Source organism: Marmota marmota, unplaced genomic scaffold (assembly GCF_001458135.2).
Source record: "Marmota marmota marmota unplaced genomic scaffold, marMar, whole genome shotgun sequence".
NCBI classification, from domain to species: domain Eukaryota; kingdom Metazoa; phylum Chordata; class Mammalia; order Rodentia; family Sciuridae; genus Marmota; species Marmota marmota.
The window spans coordinates 66,431,823-66,453,915 of NW_025999842.1; the positions used below are offsets into that span (position 1 = coordinate 66,431,823).

General features: G+C 39.6%; 1 protein-coding gene across 16 annotated transcripts in view; it reads right to left on the reverse strand.

Moving 5' to 3' along the window:
* Syne1 (spectrin repeat containing nuclear envelope protein 1) overlaps positions 1–22,093 on the reverse strand; it is a 373,023-nt gene that overhangs the window by 102,784 nt on the left and 248,146 nt on the right. For 13 of the 16 annotated variants that reach the window (XM_048800010.1, XM_048799993.1, XM_048799999.1 and 10 more), the window contains 6 exons: positions 12,490–12,624; positions 11,147–11,256; positions 6,209–6,365; positions 4,773–4,904; positions 4,387–4,542; positions 3,390–3,599 (listed from right to left, as the gene is read on the reverse strand). In XM_048800010.1, the coding sequence (XP_048655967.1) occupies positions 3,390–3,599; positions 4,387–4,542; positions 4,773–4,904; positions 6,209–6,365; positions 11,147–11,256; positions 12,490–12,624 (900 nt within the window). The remainder of the gene's footprint in view (positions 1–3,389; positions 3,600–4,386; positions 4,543–4,772; positions 4,905–6,208; positions 6,366–11,146; positions 11,257–12,489; positions 12,625–22,093) is intronic. The other 3 variants (XM_015502320.2, XM_048800002.1, XM_048799986.1) reach the window with 1 other exon arrangement.

Here is a 22,093-nt window from a genome sequence, read left to right on the forward strand (position 1 = left end):
AAGAAGAAGAAGGAGGAGGAGGAGGAGGAGGAGGAGGAGGAGGAGGAGGAAGAGGAATTCAAACCCATGTTCAAACCCATGTTCAAGCTCAGAGGCCAACTAAATAAATTATTATGGCAGCATTGGAAACCTGAAGCATTTGCATGAATTCTGATAATGTTTGCATTTACTCAGTGTGTTCAAGGTAAGGTCATACAGGCCATTAGAATCATCACACATTTATCTTGTAAGCACAGTGAAAGATGTTTCTCATTCACTTGAACAGATATAAAAGCAATAAAGTCTCCACTATATCCATACATTTATAATAAAGTCAGTTTAATTAATCTAAAGGGTAACAGTATACATTTCATAGGTTAGAAATGAAGAATGCATGTTTATTTCTCATATGTCATCTTTATAGTTTTAATAGTGCATTTTCTCTTAACTATGTTCTACTGAAGATAATAGGAACCAAGATTACATTTCTGGAAGCCACACTAATTATTGTGAGAGAGAGATATTAGTTAAGAAGATAGATAATAATGTGATTGATTTAAAATTTACTAAATAAAAATATTAAAAGGTGCTAATAATTTTACCAACATTGGTATTTTCTTAAGATTAAAAATTCATTATGATTAAAACCCCAAAAGATTTAACCAATTATTATTACTTATGATAAAGCAAGATGATCAAGTTATCTATATAGTAAGATAATATGTCCTAATTTTTTTGTTTTTTGTAGTCAATGGAGCTACTAGGAGGGTATAAAGGGACAGGATTCTGGTTGTTGAGGATCAGGTCCATGGAAAGTTTCAAGCTTTAAAATTAGTTATACTGCCTCACTCTTTCATTAATGATTCTTTTTTTCACTTTAAAAAATGACTTCAAATACTGAATTACCTATTTAGAAAAGTTATTTTGGTTAAGTCTATGAGAAAAAAAATTAAATTCAGAAGTTGAGGGTTTGACTTGTCTGTGGTTCCACAGCATAATAGACATAACAGACATAGCATCTAGGGACCCTTCCACATTGTCTTTGGGGTTTAGAATTGTGTTAAGAGTCTGGCAAAAGTTGATGCTCGAAGCTGGCTTGGAAAAGGAGGACATGCCATTTCAACAACTCTTGAGCACTGACACCACACCAGGTACTTGGTACAAAGTAAGAGCAAATGGTTTGAGACTTGATCCTTCATTATATTACCATTGGAACTCTTTTTTCAATTAAATTGGAACAAAAACATTTGAATTGTCAGTTTTTGTTAGTGAGCTGGCCACCAACAAGTAGAAACTTGTTGGCAAAAGGAAAATAGAGAACATGATTTAAAGAGAGTTTTGTGATTGCATGTTCTCCTAGTTCCAAAGTACTCATGCTTAGTTCATATTTTCCTGTGACTGGTTATAATTACCAACAAAATTTTAAAATGTCAGGACAATAATATAAGAAATGCAATTCAAAAAAGCAAAATGCACCTTTCAGAAACACATACATTTTCACAGTTACTCTCCCCTTAGCATGCTGTTAAAACTCAGTGTATTAGTTCATGAAAGATGAATTTTAGAGAAATGAAATAAATTTTCATAAATTACATAATGGTCTGTTTAAGACATACTTAGATATTTACATGCAATCAATTCTTGCATCTGAAACAAAACAGTTAAACAATAACCCCTGCTTTTCTGACTTGAGTGAATTCTTTTTCCTCGCTATGTACTACACAACCTACAGGCATAGATGTGAATGTCCCTTCCAGACTATTCCTCCATGCCACAGACCTGCATACACAAGTGTCTACTGTGACTCTGTGCCCCATGTTGCAATCAATGGTACCACAAGTAACCTGGGCGTGCCCACTGCTATCCACCGGCCTTCTCTGCTGGTCAAGGGCCCCAAAGGGGCAATTCAGAATCCCTGGAGCTCCTGGGCATTCCCCCTGTCTCTCATTCCCCACATCAAACCATCAACAAACGCTTTCCATCTGGCTCTGCCTTCAGAATGTATCTTCAGAGGACTATTAGTCTCCATCTCTCTTGCCATAATATAAAATAGAAAAGTGCTCTTTGATAACCATGAAGGAGTAATTCAACCTTTCTCTTGGTTTTAGATCCTCTACCACTACGCTTATAGCAAGAACAACTGCAACAACAAAAATTGGCTGGGTGCCCATGTATCAGGCACTACTTAGAGCACTTCACATATTTTAACTTATTTTGTTCTTAGAGCACTAGGAGAAAATTACTAAGAGTGTGATTTAATAGTTGAAGATACTAACTGCTTAGAGAAGATAAGCAGCTTATACTACAGTAAGGGACAGAGCCAGATTTTGAACCCAGAGTGCAAAATTAAAACATAGGGATACTGTATTGATTAAATACAATAACACATCTGAAATCTGTGTGTATGAATAAAAAAATAAGTTTGAGGTCAACCTCAGCAACTTAATGTGACTGTGCTAAAAATAGTTGTAAACAAAGGTGGCGGGGGGGGGGGGGCATGTAGCTCAGTGGTAAAGCACCCCTGGGGTTCAATCTCCAGTCCAAGAAAACCCCACACATGATTGCAATACTTTTCAATGGATAGTTTTAAGAATGTAGACTTCTGGAAGGTAGTGGTAATTTGTCGCACTAGATGGCTATCCAGAAAATTGCACATGTCTAAGTAAATAGAGAATTTATTTGATATTAGTATTTTCTTTTTTACAAATCAAAACTTTGTATCAATCTGTGAGCACTAATTAGAAGCATCTATTTTGTATATCTCGAATGTTTTCTAAAAAAAAAGCATCCAATTAAAATTAAATATTTCCACATGGTGCATTTTATTAGGAATGAAAAATCAACATTAAAAGTTTATCAGCAGCTTTTGCATTTGTTTTAGTGTACACTCATATAAGAAAAGTTTCATGACCATACTACTATTTAGTTGACATCGAAATAATTGTGTAGAATTCCAAAATGAAGCAAAAAGGTAGTGAGTCTGAGGGTGAGGATTGGAAGGCAGTGCAATACATTTCAACACAGGTAGAAGCAATCAGACCACAGCCACTGCCAAAACCTCTTGGGTACTGAAGCCTGGGGTACCTTCCACATTGTAGCAGTTGCCACATGTTCTTGGGTAATAAATACAGAACTCCACTACTGCCCCCTGGAAACTTTGATTATAATAAGCAAAAAATTTGACTTTTTTGTTGAAGTTTTACTCAGCACTTAGAGTTGTTTTCTCAACCTTCCATTTCTAGAAGCATGAAACATTTTGTTTTCTAATCCTATAGTTCCATCTGCATGTAATTCTCCTGCTCTTCATTGAACACTTGAAAGAAAAAAAGATTTTCTTACCTCAATGAGATACCCTATTGATTATTACTGACTGTATCCTAAAAATGGAAAAAAAGAAAACTCCTCTTTACCTGGAAATTTAGTATTTGCTGAAGTCTTTCCTTCATCTGATGACATCGCTGATTCACTACTGTGTCTAATAAGGACAATCTGCCCAAAAGACACCCCAAAGTATCTTCAATGACATCCCGGTTATCGCCATTCTCGGGAAAAGTTTGGGAAAACAAGTTCTTATTCTTATCCATTTCTTCAGACATTTCCTTAATGTCTTTGGCAAGGGCCTAGGGTTGATAAAGGAGAAACTTTGTTTCTGTGTTTAGATGGTTGAATCAGTATGCAAAAAAGTCATTTCTTCGTAGAAAATCCACTAAATCTTACTGCTTATTAATCACTAAACCAAGGCCAATTCATCTTTTTTCCCCAGACTTCTATGCATAATAGGAAAGTTGGGGTTTTGGTTGGGGTCAGAGTAACAGGGATTGAACTCAGGGGCACTCGACCACTGAGCCACATCCCCAGCCCCATTTTGTATTTTATTCAGAGACAAGGTCTCACTGAGTTGCTTAGGACCTCACTTTTGCTGCTTTGAACTCTTGATCCTCCTGCCTCAGCCTCCCTAGCCACTGGGATTACAGGCATGTGCCACTGTGCCCAGTGGAAAGTTGCTTTTGAGGAGATTTTTTTCTCAGCAACTTTACATCATTAGCTCATAATAGTACAAACTGATACAAAAAAAATGAGTCTTGTAAAGCATTATGTAGGAATCCAGTATTGTTTTTAAAGCATGTGTTTCATTATATGGCAGATTGATGATATGCAATAGTTTTCTAGCATTTTGCGTTTTTCTCCCCCTTTTTACACAATATAAGGGATAAAAATGTGAAGCAGGCATACATATCTATGAGGCTTTTCTGTATTCAAACAATTCTGTCCTGCACTGTGTTACTTGGGAGTACACCTTTGTGCTTCATGAGAACTGTTTTATGCATACCTTCATATTGGAAATTAATTACTCATTATCAAAACTCATCGAGCTTTAAAATCTCACACAGAAGCTGCCATCCTTACCTCTTGGTTGAAGAGACACGTCTCTGTTTCTTCGGGCAGAAGTGCGGTGGCAACAAACAAGCGCTCCTCAACGTCATCTAGCCAGGTGGAGGTGGCTGAGACTCCGTCGTACAGCATTTGCTCCAGGTGCACGTTCTGCCTCTTGGCTCCTCCACCCTGAGAAGCAGTAGGTACGGGATAAGGAACCCATGACAGTGTTTTGAGGAATCGAAAATACGAGGAGAGACTCCAGGGACCAGTGGCTTTTTGTTTCAGGGCTCATCCCTCCTGTAGGCTCTCAGTGCTCATGCGCAGGGGTGGAACAGCTCTGCAAAGGCAGAGGGGACCCACGCAAGCAGGGCAAGGCCCAGCCAAGCCGAGACACGCACACAGGGGCACAGGCCTACCTGGGACGAAACCTCCTGGAAGGCCTGGTTCAGTCCATCCAGCAAAGACGTCACTGCGGATTTGTCTTGCGCCTGCCCATCCCCTCTGTACAGTGGCACGCCGGACAGGAGTCGATTTGACCTGCTGTAAAGCTGCAGGCCAACAGGGACACCTTATTTAAGAGCATAGGTACTGTGTCCCCATTTTCTCATTTACGTGCTCACTGGAGGAGATGCTGCCTTCAGGTATGGAATGCTTTAAATTCCCCAGGCCAGAGCTGGTGACTCTTCACGCAGACCCCCTGGCTGGAGCAGCGGGGCGAGGTGGGAGCAGGCATGTCATGCCATGTGGTTTTGGAGAGTGGGATAGAAATGCATGGCTCTGGAGACACGTATGCAAGGGTCGCCAGACACAAGGGGACACACTGTGGCCCTTAGGTTAGATGCCTCTTCCTAGTTGGTCCTGGCCAGTTATAGCCATATCCTCTCGTGCCTGCTTTGACAGCTCCTGCTTCGTCCTCCCAGATGTCATGCAGTACTGACTGACACCTTTCTTTCCAGTTCTGTCTCCCCCAGTCCCTGAGCCAGTTCTGGCCAGAGCCGTGAGACCAACGGTAAAGGTCCTCGAATTCATCCTAACAAAAATTCGCTGTCTTGGTATGAGCCTAGATGGACATGCTCTGGCCCAGGACCTGGGCCTAGGCTCCTATTGCAGAATCCCAGAGCCACAACTGTGGTAGGCATCGCAGGCATGACTGGGTTCCTGGCTCCCTTGTTACCCTCCAAACTCTCAAATTCCTCTGACTTCCTGTTATTCCCTGGCTTCTCCATACAGTGAACTAACAGTGATTATTTACCTGGGACCTTCTGTGGCCATATTCAATTCCCTTGAACTTGGCATGCTCGGTGGAACCCAGCCCAATATCACACAGTATCCATCCCAGAACCCAACCTGACACAGGGGTCAGTAACCATTCTAGCTGACCACTGGCTTCCCTTCCTTCAGACCCTCTGAGGTTCCAATATGTTTTTCATTAAGACCTTTTAAAATTATTAAATACTGGAAGAAGCCATGGAAAATAAGATGACTTGACAACTTAGTTCCAGATTTGTGGAATTCCATTTGCCCTGGATGTGTATATCCTCAATTTTTATCCATAATTTTCCATGTGGGAAAAAATAAAATAAAATTTAATGGCCTATTCTAGTGAGGAGTCAGATATTAATCATGCTTGAGGGAAAATATTACCTGGAAATCAAATAAATTTTCACATAGAAATAGACAATTATTAAGGGAAATGTGAAGCAGGCTTGTTAAGAAAAATATAGGATGAATAATTTGCATCATATCTTAGTTTGGAATTGATAATGAGAATACAGATTATTGAACACATTCCCTTAGCATAAGGCACACATCTCTGATGTTTCTCAATATAGAAAAGCAAAACGTTTGATACCACTTGCTCTTGTTCCTGTTCCAGAACATTCTGTAGTAGTTTCTGCTTGGTACTAAATTCTTGGTGCAGGCTTTCCCATTTCATTCTCATCTGGTCTTCTGCAGATGATTTCTCTCCTTCCATCCCCAATTCCTGGGATAACACATCAGGTTTTTCGCTATTAGAAGAATAAATAGTCTAAGTTTACAATGTGCACAAAAAAAGCAACGAGAGAGGTCACATTGTGTGTCCTAGGCCTGAACTCACAAACTGGAGCAAGATTACTTTGGTCATTAGCTACGCCTTAAAAATACAAATTGAAGCAGAAATACAGAGACTACAAACAAGTATAGTCTTATTCACAATTTAACTGTGAGCATAATGAATATTTTAAAAATACATTAATAAAAACTGAGTATTGAATTGTAACATTTAGAAACAAAAACTGCAGTATGATTATGGAGCGGCATCCTTTGATATATAGTCTACAAATTAGTTCAAAACCATGAAAATGTTAACTCCTCTATGAGAGGTTTTACCATGACGTGAGCCTACAGAATGTCAGGACATGCACTGGAAGGACAGAGCTTGGGGGAAGGAGGGGACCCTGAGAAACTGTGGCTTTGGAGTGAGCATCTAGATCAGAGCCCTCTCTAGAGGCAGGTGTGGCTCAGAATAAGGCACCTGCCCTAGCTTGAATGAGGCCTTGCTCCCTCCTTAGCACGGGAAGCAGGGGAAAGGAATCCTGCTCCGGCACATTGCATTTGTGACACTGAGTAACATGTTACTTCCTCTGAGACTCAATTGTCTCACCTTACAAATGAAGATGGTATCCATCTTACAGAATTATGGAAAGTAAGATAACCAATACATAATGCCTACAACCCTATGGAGCAAACAACAGCCACTTAATAAATGCAGCCTAATAATAATGATAATGGTGACAATAATAATCGAGGGAGCTGAAGTTCTGATATTAATGTATCAGGAGGTATTTTGAGGCCCTGACTAGAACCATGGCATCTGGAAGGCATATGAGCTATGAATTAATATTTTGACAGTGCCTTTTGCTTGAGTGGAAAGAACTAACAAGTTCATTGGCAGCTAACTAGTTCATCGGTAGTGACCCTGAAACCAATTTTTTTTCAGAGTATGTATAAATACAGGAGTGTCTCAGGTAAGCCTTTTGAAGTCGGACTTAAGATTCCACAATCCTGTGATGCAGGGATTCTATTTCTAGGATATAACTCAAAGGATCTCTCCCATCTATTGGAGACATGCTAGGTATTTCCAATATGAGTAACAGCAAAGAAAGGGAAGGAAGGAAGTCTAAAACAGCAGTGAGCAGTTAAAATGTGGAACTAAGTCTGCATGTTTTGACATGGTTGAGCTAAGAAAATGACATTGAATGAAAAAAAAAGACAAAACGGTACAGATGCCTCTAGTTGAGGGTTTGCAACAATTAGTCTCTGGATTTTTCTGTTTTTTTTTTTTAAGAAAGAAAAACGTTTTAAAGTTCTTATGAAATTAAATCTCTTCATTATGTTTTCTTTTTATGTTTGCATAAAAATTTATCATAAAACAGGGGAAGAATTAAGATCCATATTCTTATATTTAATCATTGACACATGTAAAAAAACAAAACCAGCAGCAAATTAGTTTTCAGTTAGAATACAGCCTTTCACTACCCCCAAGGAAAATGTCCTTTCCGTTCACATTTATATCAATAAATTTCCAGTGGATTTTCTTAGGAGATTTGAAATGAGCCCTCTATTAAGACCACATTTCATGTAGGTGCTGCTGCTGCTGCTGCTTTCTTTTGTTTAAATTAGAGCATTATAATTATATGCAGTGTCTGGGTTCATTTTGACAAAATCATACATGCAAGAAATTTGATTTCTTTATATAGTAAATTTCTGAGTATATAAAGCAGGTCATGCTCTTCCTACAGGGGCATCCCACACAAACCAGTTCACATTTGACAGCTGCAGAAAATCAGTAAGTAATTATAAGACTTAACAAATACAACGAATATAATGAAAAATGAATATTTTCCCCCTAGAAATGTTACTCTGTTCTAACCCAAAATATAATTTTTCCTTTGGTTTCTAGAGATCACTTAATTTATGATTATTTGTTTGGTTGGTCCCCAGGGACTTGAAAGAACTGGCTGAACTAAAATCAACTACATTTAAAGGTAAGTTTTCAAAGGAATTTGTGTAAAAGAATTTATATAGGTGAAAGAATTTATCAGCAGTCTTCAAAGCGAATCTTGTATAGAAAGCCAGTACTTCTCTACAAATTTCTTTTAAAAATACTTTTATATTTGAAAAGAGCAATTTCCAGTTGTTTGTCTGCCATTTGGATTCTTTCCAATGCTGAAGGTCAGGGAAGGAAAAAAAAGCCATGGCAAAAAAAATTGCAGAAGATCTCAGCTACTTCTTTTTTGGAACTATACACATCCTGAGGATGAAATGTGTGCACGGGCTCTTTGTAAAAATAATGTTGTGGAAAGAAACAGAAAACTGCAAGGGATAGGCAAACATCTTAGAGGAGTCGGAAACAGAAAATGCTCAGTGAAGGCAAGTCTCAATCGAGACGGGTTTGCTCCAGACACAGATGTACATATTTATGACCTCATCTGCTCTTGTTTTCTTTTATTCCCCACCCCCCTCTTTTTTGTGCAGTGCTGGAGCATGAACCCAGGGCCTTATTCATACTGGGCAGGTGCCCCACCATTGAGCTGCTCCCCCAGCTCCTTATTACCATTTGTAAACATGATGACAAGAGATGTTTTTTAAAAATCCTCATGTTTTGGTCACAATTTTTACAGCCCAACTACAAATATCATTGTCGTATTCATTTATATTCTTTTAAATCGACATTTCTTAACCATGTCACTATTTTTGGTTTCTTGGTTTTACTTTCTTGTCTTGCATTCCTATGTACTTTATCATAATATCCCTATTGCAAATGCTTCTTGTCATTTATCCTTTATCATATGCCTTTGATATTCATATATGTATATATGTGTTGGAAATTCAAACACATATTTACTCATTTACCACTTTTGATTATTTATATATGCATAAATATTATAAAATCAGGGAAATATTTAATATCTATATTTAGTAATATGTATATCTACATCTATGTATATGATCAGCACTAATGTGACAGCAACATTCTGTCAGCATTGATTAAATATAAAGAATATTTAATATATAAAGAAGTTTTTTTTTAATTTCCCCAATCTAAATGGAAGGCAATGCAGAATGAATTCTTTTAAAAAGTCATATCATGTGCACATGTAAATATACCAAAGGGGATTTCACCTTTATGTATTAGTAAAAAGAATCAGTCAAATATAAATAAATAGATGAGTGAAAAGAAGTCTAGAAGAGGAAGGGGTACAGGGGAGGGGGGAGGGAAAAGGAGGGAGGATCATGAACTGAAATCAAATTCCATGCATGTATGAGTTTGTCAGGATGAGCCCAACGCTATGTATAACTGTAAAGCTCTAATAAAAAACATTTCCCATCTGCCCTCACCAAAGTTAGTTTGATTTATCCACATTCTGTCTTGGTTTTTATCCACATATACATTACACTTTCAATTTTAATTCACTTTTTTGCTTAGTATCATATATACATTTTATGATACCGTTAAGTAACTTTTAGTTTTAGATATACATTTACACAAATTTTCTTTAGTTTTTTTTTTTTTCCACACCAGTGAGCATTTCTGCCTTTTCAATTATTTGGCATTATTAATATTATTTCAAAAATCACCTTCATAATGTACATACTTTCTCTTTCACATTATATCCCCTGGGGTGGGGTGGGGGGAAGACCTTTCAGAAGTGGAAAACAAGGTCAAAGTTATTTGTGGAAGGATACTCATTAATCACAGCCTGTAGCACACACAATTACAGAGCTTCTGTTGAGACCTTTTTTAGTTTAAGTTGTCCTTGTATCTTGTTTGATAGTTCCAATTTTTTTGTTGCTGTTGTTGGTATTGGGGATTGAACCCAGGGCGCTCAGTGTTTAACGAATGAGCTACATCCCTAGTTCTTTTTTTAAAAAAATATTATTAGTTGTATTTTAGACAGGGTCTCCCTAAGCTGGTGAGGCTGGCCTCAAATTTGCAGTCCTCCTGCCTCAACCTCCTGGGTCCCTGGGATTTCAGGCATGCGCCAACCACCCACTTTCACAACACTTTTGTGATGATGGCTGTTGTTTGTTATTTGAATTCTTCACATGAGCAACCCAAGGCTCAGAGTTGAGTGATATTTCCCAAGTGATAGCTCTGGAACTGGAAAAAAAAAAACTCAGAGCTGACTAAAAATTACAGCTATCCCACTATGTTGCAATACCTTTACCTCCCTACCTTTCTAATCAAATTCTGAAACTTGGAAATTCTCCAACTTCCTTCATTTTCCTTTTAACATTTTTCTATGTTTAAGACTTTCAAAGTCTCCACTTCAGACCCATTCCAAGCTCAAGGACTTTACAGTAGAAATTACAGAAACTGACCCACTGAAAAAAGTCCAGATATTTTAGAGAGTACATACATTTTTTTTTTGAATGTGGATAGAGGAAGATAAGCTCTTTAGGGGGAAATGCTCTACAGTTACATATAATTCACTTAGAAACATTATACATCCAATTTTCTAATGCATTTCCTATTTGATTTAGAAAATGAACTTATGAGCATCTTCTTTAGACAGATGTGCTCAGAACATGGGAAGTGAGCAAAGAACTTAGCCATTACAGTTACTAGTGAGGCTTGTGCTTTGCAATAAATACTCAACATGCAAGTACATTTAGTATTCTAGAGTGAAAACAACATTTTTCACAGGACATTTGAAATAAAATTTTGAATGAGCTGATCCCATTTCTTCCACTGTCAGGGAAACACAATTAGAAAAAGAGAAAGTTGAAGTGTTCTGAAACATACCCAAGGTCACCCGAGGTCTCCAAGGCTGAGTGTTGGGTCAGGATCTCCTCTCCACGACTGGCTACTGAGCGCAGGAGGCTCTTCTGTTCAGCTAATTCTTGTTCCAGCTCCTGATCAAGGTAGAGGACAAATGCAAACACTTTTTGGTCATTTCATGGTCATTGTTGATAATCACAGTTTTGTTTAGAAAATTCTCAGGGAACTTTGGCAGTAAGCTTTAAATTTGCACATTACATAAAAGGTATGATTTCAAGATAGAATTTAGATAAATATTCAAACATATCTGTATTATACAGTTTTCTTTTGCTTTGATAAAAGATACTTGAAAAAGCTGGGCCAATCAATGGGAAAATAAAATTTTACTGGACAATTGTGCCCTCTAGTGGCATAGAGTGAGCTTTCACTTTTCAAAAACCAAAACCAAAACAAAAAAACTGCTTGCCAGAACAGATTCTTGAAAGCACCAGCTTTCTTTTTTCTTCACTTATTTTATTTTTTAATTTTTTTTGGCAATGCTAGGAATGAAGTCAGGGCCTCAATAAAGCTGGGCAAGTATGCTTTTGCTGAGCTAGACCCCCAAACTCTTCTATTTTATTTGGAGACAGGTTCTCACTAAATTGCCCAGGCTGGCTTTTGGACTTGATTCTCCTGCTTCAGCCTCCCAGCTGCTGGCATTGCAAGGGTGTGCCACCACACCCAGCTCACTACTGTGTAAATTGGATCATCAACGGATTTGGTTTCACCTTCATTATTTGCAGGAGACTCATTTGTATTTTGGGAAAATTGAACATTTTAATTTGCCCTTTATACAACAGTGTTATCAAGGACAAAAAAAAAATCTTATTCATAAAACTCAATTGTTTCACTAGGTAACGATTTACAACACGTTTTCTGATGGTGTCCACTTGAAAGTAAAAATAAATGACATTTCTTTGAAAAAAAGAAACATGAAATTCAGATTTCCACCAATTCCCCAAGACCTTCTTGAGTTTAGTTTTGTTTTCTTGCAGTGCTGCATGCTGAACCAGGGACCAGCAGCATGTGAGGCAAGCTCTCTACCACTGAGTCATATCCCCAATTTTTACTGTAATAAAGTAGACTCAAATGAGGGCTAATCTAAAAGCAGAGGTGGGTTATAGTTGAGTTATAGTATTTAAAAACTTAAAAACAAGATTTCCTGAAAGGCTGCCCTCTAAAATAACAATGGTCATGAGTAAGGACATTGAAAGGCTAATCACATCTTGCTTCATTTAAAGCAACTGGATTTTAGTAAAGAAACAGCATTTCCCTCCAGGTCTTTCCTTGGCAGATCTGTGGGCTAGTGAGGGCAGGAGGAGCTTTACTTTCTGTTGCTGGAGACTGTTCTGCCGCTGGTGGGTCCTTGTGGTTCGAGCTTGAGCCAGCCATTCCTGCACACTGGGGCTCTGAGTGGCCGTGAGGTCAACATCGCTGTCTTCCTTCTCTTGGGCGGCTCCCTGCTTTTAAGGAGGCAGAAATCAAAGGTCATGCTCTCTACAGGAAAATCTTCACCAAAAATGGAGAGAATGCTTTTTTAGTGTGGTCTGTATGATAACCAAAGCTGCTCTGTTAGGATGTGAAGCCACATTATTAAAAAGACAGTAACACAAAACCCATCTAATTTATGGCATTTTCAGGATTGAGAACAATAAACAGATGGTTATGCCCAGAAATAGTTGAGGGGAAATCCATGTGTTTCCAATGTGGTCACCAGGTATTATTACAGAATTTCTTTTCACAAAAAATATAATGCTAGATCCTTTTATGATTTAAAAAAAATAATACAAAGGTAAAGTGTTACTCAAATGATCATTATATACTATAATTCACTGTCTCTCCTGTGAAAGTGTCATCTTTTCATTTCTCTAGGTCACATGATACATACCATGCAAGATATGGCAGGTACTTGTTCCTAAAGATTTTTCTAAAAGATTATTTATTTATTTCTGTTTTGGTAAGGGGATGGAACCCAGAGGAATAAAACCACTGAGTTACACCCCAGCCCTTTTGTCTTTTATTTTGAGACAGACATCTTTTTGTCATTTAATAAGTTGCTTAGGGCCTCACTAAGTTGCTGAGGCTGGCTTTGAACCTGATATCCTTCTGCCTAAGCCTCACAAATCACTGGGTTTATAGGCATGTGCCCCCATGCCTGGCCTAAAAGGTTATTAATCAAAGAGATCTCAATGTTTAAGAAGAAGTCCACAGCCCTATAAGGTAAGATATCATACTCATGAATTCAAGAAGAAGTTAAACTTGATTTTCAATTCCCATGGAAGAAAATTTATTGTCCCACAGAGACAAGGAGTCCAGGCGAGGGCTTCCCAGGGTGGCTGGGACTCCTCTGTCCCACCCTCCACTCTCCAGGCTCTTGGACCCTTGCTCCAGGGCTGCAGGATGTGGTCAACCACAGAGAATGCGATTCCCAACACATGTCACTAGGCAGGGACTCTCCCAGACACTGGATTTTACAGGCCTTCAACATCTAACCTGTTTGGGCCCTAGAGTTGAAGTAGTTCTAGAATTCTTGATTTTTGAGTGTCTGCTGTTTACATAGTTATATTTAAAGATTCTTCTGTAGGACAAATACTTTGCTCAAGTATGAGAAGGCTTTAAGTGTCTTTTTCCCAAAGTGATTCCAAGTAGCACAATAAAAATATCGTTTACCTGTGGACACGGTGGATCACAAATTCAAAAATGAATTGAATCTTTAAAATGATTATTAAAGACGAGATCTCTGAGAAACAAGGTCCCCTCCCTCTGCTACACCACCAGCCCACCCACTGCTTTGATGAAGTCTGAACAAGGACAAAGACAAAAATGTCCTTACACCTAGGCAAGAGTTCATCCTTCCTGCCTGGCTATTCCACGGAAATCTGAAAGGCGCCCAAATGCCACATGTCACGTGGCTTCATTTCTGAACAAGAGCCTCTCCACTCACCTGCATTTATGTCAAATGGTCAATTATGCAATTTTAATGTAACTCATTCGCTAAATACACATGAAGAGTCAGGGTTCACAAAGCAGAGGCCAGAATACAGGGCCCTGGCGGGGAGACAGACAATACCCGACCAAGAACAGCTGAAAAGCCAAGCTAGTGAGGGCTGCGAGGTCCGGGCCAGAGATAAAGGGGCAGAGAGGGCAGGGGAGGCTTCTCAGGATGGGAACTGCTCTGAGCCCTGAATGAGTCCAGCAGAGACCCAGGCGGGCACCCCAGGCCCAGGAGCAGACGGCACAGAGGCCCTCTGAGGAAAGAAATCTGGCACACACAGAAGCAGGGAAGGGGCCAGTGTGGCTGGTCTGGTGGAGCAGAGAGCAGGATCACTGCTCAGGCTGTGTGCACAGAGCAGTGTCCCAACATCCATTCTGGAGCTGCTTGCCCGCCCTGGTTCTTCACCAAGTCTGCCCAGGGATGGGACCCATGTTTCCAACACACAGAGGCCCGGCTCTCCCTCTTATTTTCAGAATTCTACACTCACCATCCCTGGGCAATAGACGGGGCTTGTTCACCTGTCTGATTCTTCTCACTGGAACCTCAGGATTAAATTGCAGAATGTGTGAGGGAATGGACTGGCCCTTGGGCTTCCCACCATGGGTGTTGGCACCTGGAGCTAAATGAGCTGAAGCAATCAGTCAAACTCAGAGGCAAGATTCTACCCATACACACACACACACACACACACACACACACACACCCAGCTCTCCCACATTGTTCTGAGCCCGTCCAAATGAGCTGGAAAATATTTCCTTTCTTTCAAGGTGATCCAATGTTCCAGGAAAAAAAAAAAAAGTGGCTTAGTTAGAATAATGTTATGCCCTAAATTATGCTATTTGCATTTTGTAGGATTTTTAGAATGGGGGACTGATCACACCCAGTCCTTCTCCAGTAGGAAGGGGGAAGGGGACCATGGGCGGGAGGGAGGGGCAGGGAAAGGGGAGGTCCTGGGGATTGAAATGGATCTACTTTTGTTGTGTGCATATAAGAATATGCCACAATGAAGCTCACCCTTCTGCATTATTATTAAATACAACTAATAATAATTAAAAGTAAACAATTAGAAAACTCTCCTCCCTCTCAGGTCCATTTCTCAAAGATAAGCAGTGACCTTCTGGAAGGCGGGGTGTTTGGGCGGGGGGTGGGCATTCTTCCTACCCTGAAGCCCAGGACATGCAACAAGTTCTCTGCCCCCATCTCAGGGCGCTCCAACTTCCAGGAATAAGCTCCAAGAGACTCTCAGGGCTCTTCCACACAGGGAGGAAGCAGTGGGTCACACAGGACTGGAAGGGAAGGACAGGGCTGACACAGAGTGACCTTTTAAAGCCATTCCAATCAGAGCTGCTCCGGCTGGCAGGGCAGGGCCCCACCTGCTGGCATCTCCCCTGGGATCCAGGCCACTTCCTCTGGGCTCTTCTCTTCAGCAGAGGCTTGTTTTTCAGAGCCCAGCTGGAAGATTCCTTTGGAGACTTCTCACAGACCCAGTGCCCACTCACCCTTTTTCTCAGGGTCCTATCCTTCCCAGAATAATGTGTGCTTGCAAAAACTGACAACTGCCATGTCAGCCCTAAGAACACGCTTCACATTTACATGCAGAAGGACTTCTGGGATCTAGGACTTAGACCTGGGAAGGCTATCTTACTTGGCTAATGGAGTCCACAGACTCAGGGGAGAATAATAAACGAAGCAGCAGACGCACAGAATGTGTTTTCTATGTGGTAATGTTGGATTTTCAGTCTGTGAAATTTTCTCTGACTTAGTCATTTTGAAACCTAAGTGTACAACCACAGGAAGCAAAAAATAAATAAGAATCCAGGTCAAATTTCATTTCCTTTCCCCACGGGATGAGGAGGCCCTGGCAGGAGAAACGTGATTTGGTAATTACTTTTTGTGAGGTGTGACAACAGTTTTCTCTGGGATCTGGGGACTAGGAAGTAAGGCAGCTTCTGTCACCAGAGCAGCACTGGGAAGGGCTACCTGAGTTGTTTATTTTGGAAATACTCCAACAGTAACCACTTATGCCAAGAACATTCCTTGGAAGATTAGTAGGATTGGGAGATGCTGAACATTAAATAAAACATATCTCTATAAAGCATTTTGTTATTTATAGAGGGCAAACTCTCTGCTCTTTTGATGTATGATAATGTGTGAAATGACCTATATTCTTTATAATGGTACTGGAGATTGAACTCAGGAATGTTCTAGCACTGAGCTACATACCCAGAATTTTTTTCCCCCATTTTCATTTTTATTTTGAGACAGGTCCTTGCTAAGTTGCCGTGTCTGGACTCCAACTTGGGATCCTCCTGCCTCAGCCTCTCAAATTGCTGGGATTATTGGTATATACTACTGTGTCTGGCTTGACCTAAGCTTTTTATGAAAAAAGTAATTCAAGACAGACTTGAATGTCAGCCCCAATTCAAGGACAGGACCTTACCAACTTCTGCATTCAATGGAGGATCCCCCTCCCCCATGACCATTAGCTAATTTCATATCTGAATTATTTTTTGTGTTCTACATAAAGAGAAATTATTCTTTTCATGGCACTAATAATGTAAAAAGGCTTACTTTTATTTCCATGGATGAAAAAATAACCTTGAAAAGGCAAAATTCTTTTTTAAACCCCATTAATATTTTATGTGCTAGAAATTCCATTAGAAGAAAGATGACAGAATTTATAGCAATTCTTAAAATAACCATTGACTGATTCCAATGCAGTAAAACACTACCACATTTTTACTGTCTACACATCACCCAGCAGCACCCTTAGGAAAGTTTATACTTGGGGCAGAGTCAGAACTTTATTCAATTTAAATAATTCCTGTGGCACTGAGCAGGATTTGCTGGGTGAGGGCCCACGGCCATGTCAGCATGCTCAGCCCAGCCTGGACCCATAGCATGCCAAGAGCGCCTCTATAAATAATAAAATTATTTCTTTATTTAAAATTTATTAAATTCTAAGTGGAAACAGCTGGTCGTCACTGTCACATTGCTATGATTTCAGCATCTATTGTAAGCATTATTTGCATTAAAATCCTTAGGATAAACTCAGTGCTGTAGTACATACCTATAATCCCAGCAACCTGGGAGGCTGAGATAGGAGGATCATAAGTTTGAGGCCAGCCTGAGTCACTTAGGGAGACCCTGTCTCTAAATTATATTTTAAAAGGGCTGGGGATACAGCTAAGTGGTAGAATGCTTGACTACCATGTTTGAGATCTTGTGTTCAAACCTCAAAACAAATCCTCAGGGGCAAAAATTCTTAACTTTAATACCATATGTTCCTCTTATCTGGTTTTACTTCCTCTAGTTTCACTTGCTATAGTTGACCATGGTTGAAAAACATTATTTGTGTTGGTTCTCCCTTTTATTAGAGTTTATTGTTATAAGTGTTCTGTTCTATTATTAGTAATTATTGCCAAATTCATATTATGGTGCCTTTTATTTAAAAAAATCACACCTTCTCATAGGTATGTACATACAGGAAAATCCTAGCATGCATAGGGGTGGGTTTCCCACCCCCACTAGAGGTCTTGGGTCATCCCAGGGGAGAAGGGGGCACTGACATATTATCATCCCTAGTTCACAGATGAGGAAACTGAAGATAAAGAAGCTGCAGAAAGCTCAAGATCTTTGGTCCAGGCCACCTAGTTAAGAACTGGTAGAACCAGGGTGCAGCTGCAGGATGGTGGCCCAAGAGGGACTCCAGGCTTGTGGGGATGCTTTATCTGGCACCAAAAGAAACTATTGTGTTAGAAATGTCTATATGTAAAAACCAGAGATTTTCTAAATAAATCCAAATTTCCCATCTCTTGAAGAGCCATCAGATCTAGCAACGGTCCCTGTGACTCTGGATAAGAGGAAAATGGGCTGCTCCTTAGATGTGAGACCCACTTGCCCAGGGCCTGACTGGGCCTGATGCCCTCGTTTGAATGCCCTTCCCAGGTTCTGAGGACTTCAGATCGGTGGTCACTGACTGAATCCCAGGGGGTACACAGGAGCATCCGGCCACCCCTTCCTTTCCCAGCTGCTTGAGGTACAGGGCAACAGGAGGCCAGTGCATACGATGGCTGACCCACGTCAAACACTGGAACCTTCCTCTTTCAGTGTCTTTAGAGATTACATCACTACAGAGCACCAGGGAAACCCCAAAGGCATCACATGGTACAGGATAAAACCTTGAACAAAACTAATGGAGCTGTGCACTTTCACACTTAGAAATACCAGTCTAGTTTTGTGAAATTTGAATATTTTTAACATTTTTTTACTTTAATTATAGTCAGATTTCATTTTGAGGAGGTAAATTTATCTATTTATTTTAATTTTATTGGCATATTATAATTATATATAACAGCAGGATTCGCTGTGACATACTCAGACACACCCCCAAACAGGATTTGGTCAATTTAATTTCCCAATAGCTCCCTTCCCCTCTCCTCCTCCACTGGTCCCCTTTCCTCCCTTTTCCTATGGTCTCCCTTCTATTATCATGAGATATTCCCTTTGCCCCTCTCTCTCCTTCCCCCCCCCTTTTTTTCTCTTTAGATTCCACATGAGAGAAAACATATGACCCTCGTCTTTTTGAATCTGGCTTATTTTACTTAACATAATGTTCTCATTTCCATCTATGTTGTTGGAAATGACAGCATTTCATTCTTCTTTATTGACCGAGTAAAACTCCACTGTGTATAAATGCCACATTTTCTTTGTTCATTCATCTGTGACTGACACCTAGATTGGTTCCATAACTTGGCTAGTAAGGACTGTTATGAACATGGGTATGTGTGTACGGCTGCTATACCCTGATTTTCTTTCTTTTTTTTAAAGAGAGAGTGAGAGAGGAGAGAGAGAGAGAGAGAGAGAGAGAGAGAGAGAGAGAGAGAGAGAATTTTTTAATATTTATTTTTTTTTTAGCTTTTGGCGGACACAACATCTTTGTTTGTATGTGGTGCTGAGGATCGAACCCGGGCCACACGCATGCCAGGCGAGCGCGCTACCGCTTGAGCCACATCCCCAGCCCATGATTTTCTTTCTTATGACTAAATACCAAGGAGTGGTATAGCTGAGTCATATGGTAGGTCCATTCCTAGCCTTTTGAGGAACTTTCATACTGATCCAGAGCATCTGTACTAATTTACAATCTCACCAACAGTGCATAAGCACTCCTTCCCCCACCTCCCGCATCCTCCCCAACATTTATTATATTTTGTTCTTAATGACTGCCATTCTAACTGGACTGAGATGAAATCTTAGTATTGTAATTAGTAATCACAATACTAGTAATTAGTATTAGTAATTTTGGTTTGCTTTTCCCGGATTGATCAAGATGTCAAACTTTTTCTTTATGTATTTGTTGACCATCTGTATTTTTTCTTCTAAGAAGTATCCGCCTTAGTTTATTTGCCCATTTATTTATTGGGTTGGTTTTGGGTGCTAAGTTTTTTGAGTTTTTTATATATTTTACATAAACTGTCAGAAGAGTACCTGGGAAATATTTTCTCCCATTCTGTAGGCTCTCCACAATTTTTTTTTTCCCTGAAGGATGTAAGTTTAAAGGGAAAGTAGTATTTTGTTTTTATTGGCATTAATTTATCCAATAGAGAGTTCAAACTATCTTTTAACATGTCCTTGGCCATTTCTTTTTATTTTTGTTTGAGGTATCTCTTTATACATTTTGACCCTATTTCTATTAGGTCATCATATCTTAGTGACTTATAAAAGATTTGTGAATTACATAGTTTCTTCCCTATTTGCCTGTCTTTTAACTTGGTTAATTTTCTTTCTTTTTTTTTTCATCAAAACATTTTTACTTTCATAAAGTAGTATAAGAAAAACTAAAATTCTGGCTTCAGGGCAAACTGGCAGAAATTTTCTGTCTTATGTGATTAAAAAAATACTTATACATAGGAATACATTTCAGGTTAATTTTTACATTTACATCTTTAATCCATCTGTGATACATTTTTTTTAAGTTTAGAAAAAAAAAGGAGGAGGAGCTGGGTATGGTGGTGCATGACTATAATTCCTGTGATTCAGGAGGCTGAGGCAGGAGGATCCTGACTTCAAGGCCACCCTCAGCAACTTTGCTAGACACTGAAAAATAGTAAGGATTGGGGATGTAGTACAGCGGTAGAGCACCCCTGGGTTCAATCCCCAGTATCACAAAAATAAATGGGGTAAAAGACCCAGCTTATCATATTTCAAGTGATTTGCCTATTTATTTATGGAGAGAGTCATGTTTTGTCTACTGACTAGTAATGCCACCCTAAACATTTATTATATTCCTCTATATGCCAAGATTCCTTTCTGGAATATTTATGCTGTTAAATTTTTACTTATATATTTTTGTGCCAATGTCAAACTATTTTAATTATACAATATTATATTTTAATATATTAGACTAATGACCTCTTATAACTCTTCATTTTCAGAACTTTATAGTTATTTTCTTCTTCTTCTTTTTTTTTTTTTTGTAATGGAAATTGAATTCTGGAAATTCAGTCCAGGGCCTCACACAAGCAAGCACTCTACAACTGAGGTACATCTCCTGTTTTATAAAAATTTAAAAATACATATATTAATACAGGATCTGGCTAAATGGCCTAGGCTGTTTTTGAACTTTTGATCCTCCTGTCTCAGCCTCCCAAGTAGCTGGGATTCAAGGCATGTACCACTGAGCCTGGCTTGTTTTTTGTTTGTATATATGAAAGATTACAGATTATTTGTTTATTATAGTACTGAGGATTATTTTTAACAAACCAATGATCTTCCTAAATTCTTCCATTGTTTAAGTTGATTAGATTTGATTTTCCTGATCATATGACTAGCAAAAAACTAAAAAATATGTCAATGAGTTCAAACTGAGATAATATATTATCTTGTGTTATATTTCATCTTACACTGAGAAAATAGAAGACATCACAGTGAAATTCCCTCAAGTTTTCTCTACAGTATTTATGCTCTACTTTGTAAGAGCATTTGTACTCAAATATAAATGCTTTTCCTTCTCCTGATTTTTTCTTTTTAAAATTCTAAGTGGAGAAGGGGTTGGCCTGCTGCCATCCATCACAGGGACAGCTATGAGGGGTATGGGAAGGTACCACTGGTGAGGCCACAGAGGGGGTGAAGACAGCATTAGAAGCAGGTGCAGGTGGGAGGCAGTCATCAGGCATCTAAGCCACCTCCTCCCAGGCTTAGCAGGAGGGATAGGGGAGACTAGGCCCTTCCAGCTTCTCCCTCCTATACAAGAAAACTAGTCTTGCAATTTCACTCCTTTTTCATCATTTTTTCATCTACTGGGTTATTTTTACCTACATGTAAAAATGCCATTATTTTTTCTGATCTTAAAACTAAACTTTTCTTGGTCCCCTTCACCTTTTAGGGTGTCTCACTCATCTGCTCCCCTTGGTTGCAGAATTCCTGCAGTCGGCTCTGTGCCCCCCTCCAATTCCACCTCTCCAGTCTCTCTTCCATGTCAGAGAGCTCTGGCTTCCACCCCTGCCTGAAACAGCTGCTGCAGAGCTCACCAATGATCTGCCTGTTGGTGAGTGCAGGGACAGATCTGTCCTCATCTGCTTGCACACAGCAGCTGATGGCCTCCAGGAACAAAGCTCTACCTTCCTCACACCACACTGGCTCTTCCATTTAAGTCTCTTTTGTGAGCTCCTCCGCCTCTTCCAACCTCTCAATTTGGACAGATTGAGGGCTCTAGGGCCTTCATCTTTTCCCATCCTGAGTCCTTTGGGAAGCTCCCCAAACCTCATGCCTAGGAGTACCACACAGAGGCTAATGGCTCCAGACCAGATCTCTGCCCTGAATTTCCACCACTACTTGGCATTTTGATAGGCATCTTGACCTAAAATCAATCTGCTGACCCAGCTAGTCCTTCCTCCCCCAAATCTGCTCCTCAGAGAGTCTTCATCATTTCCATGACC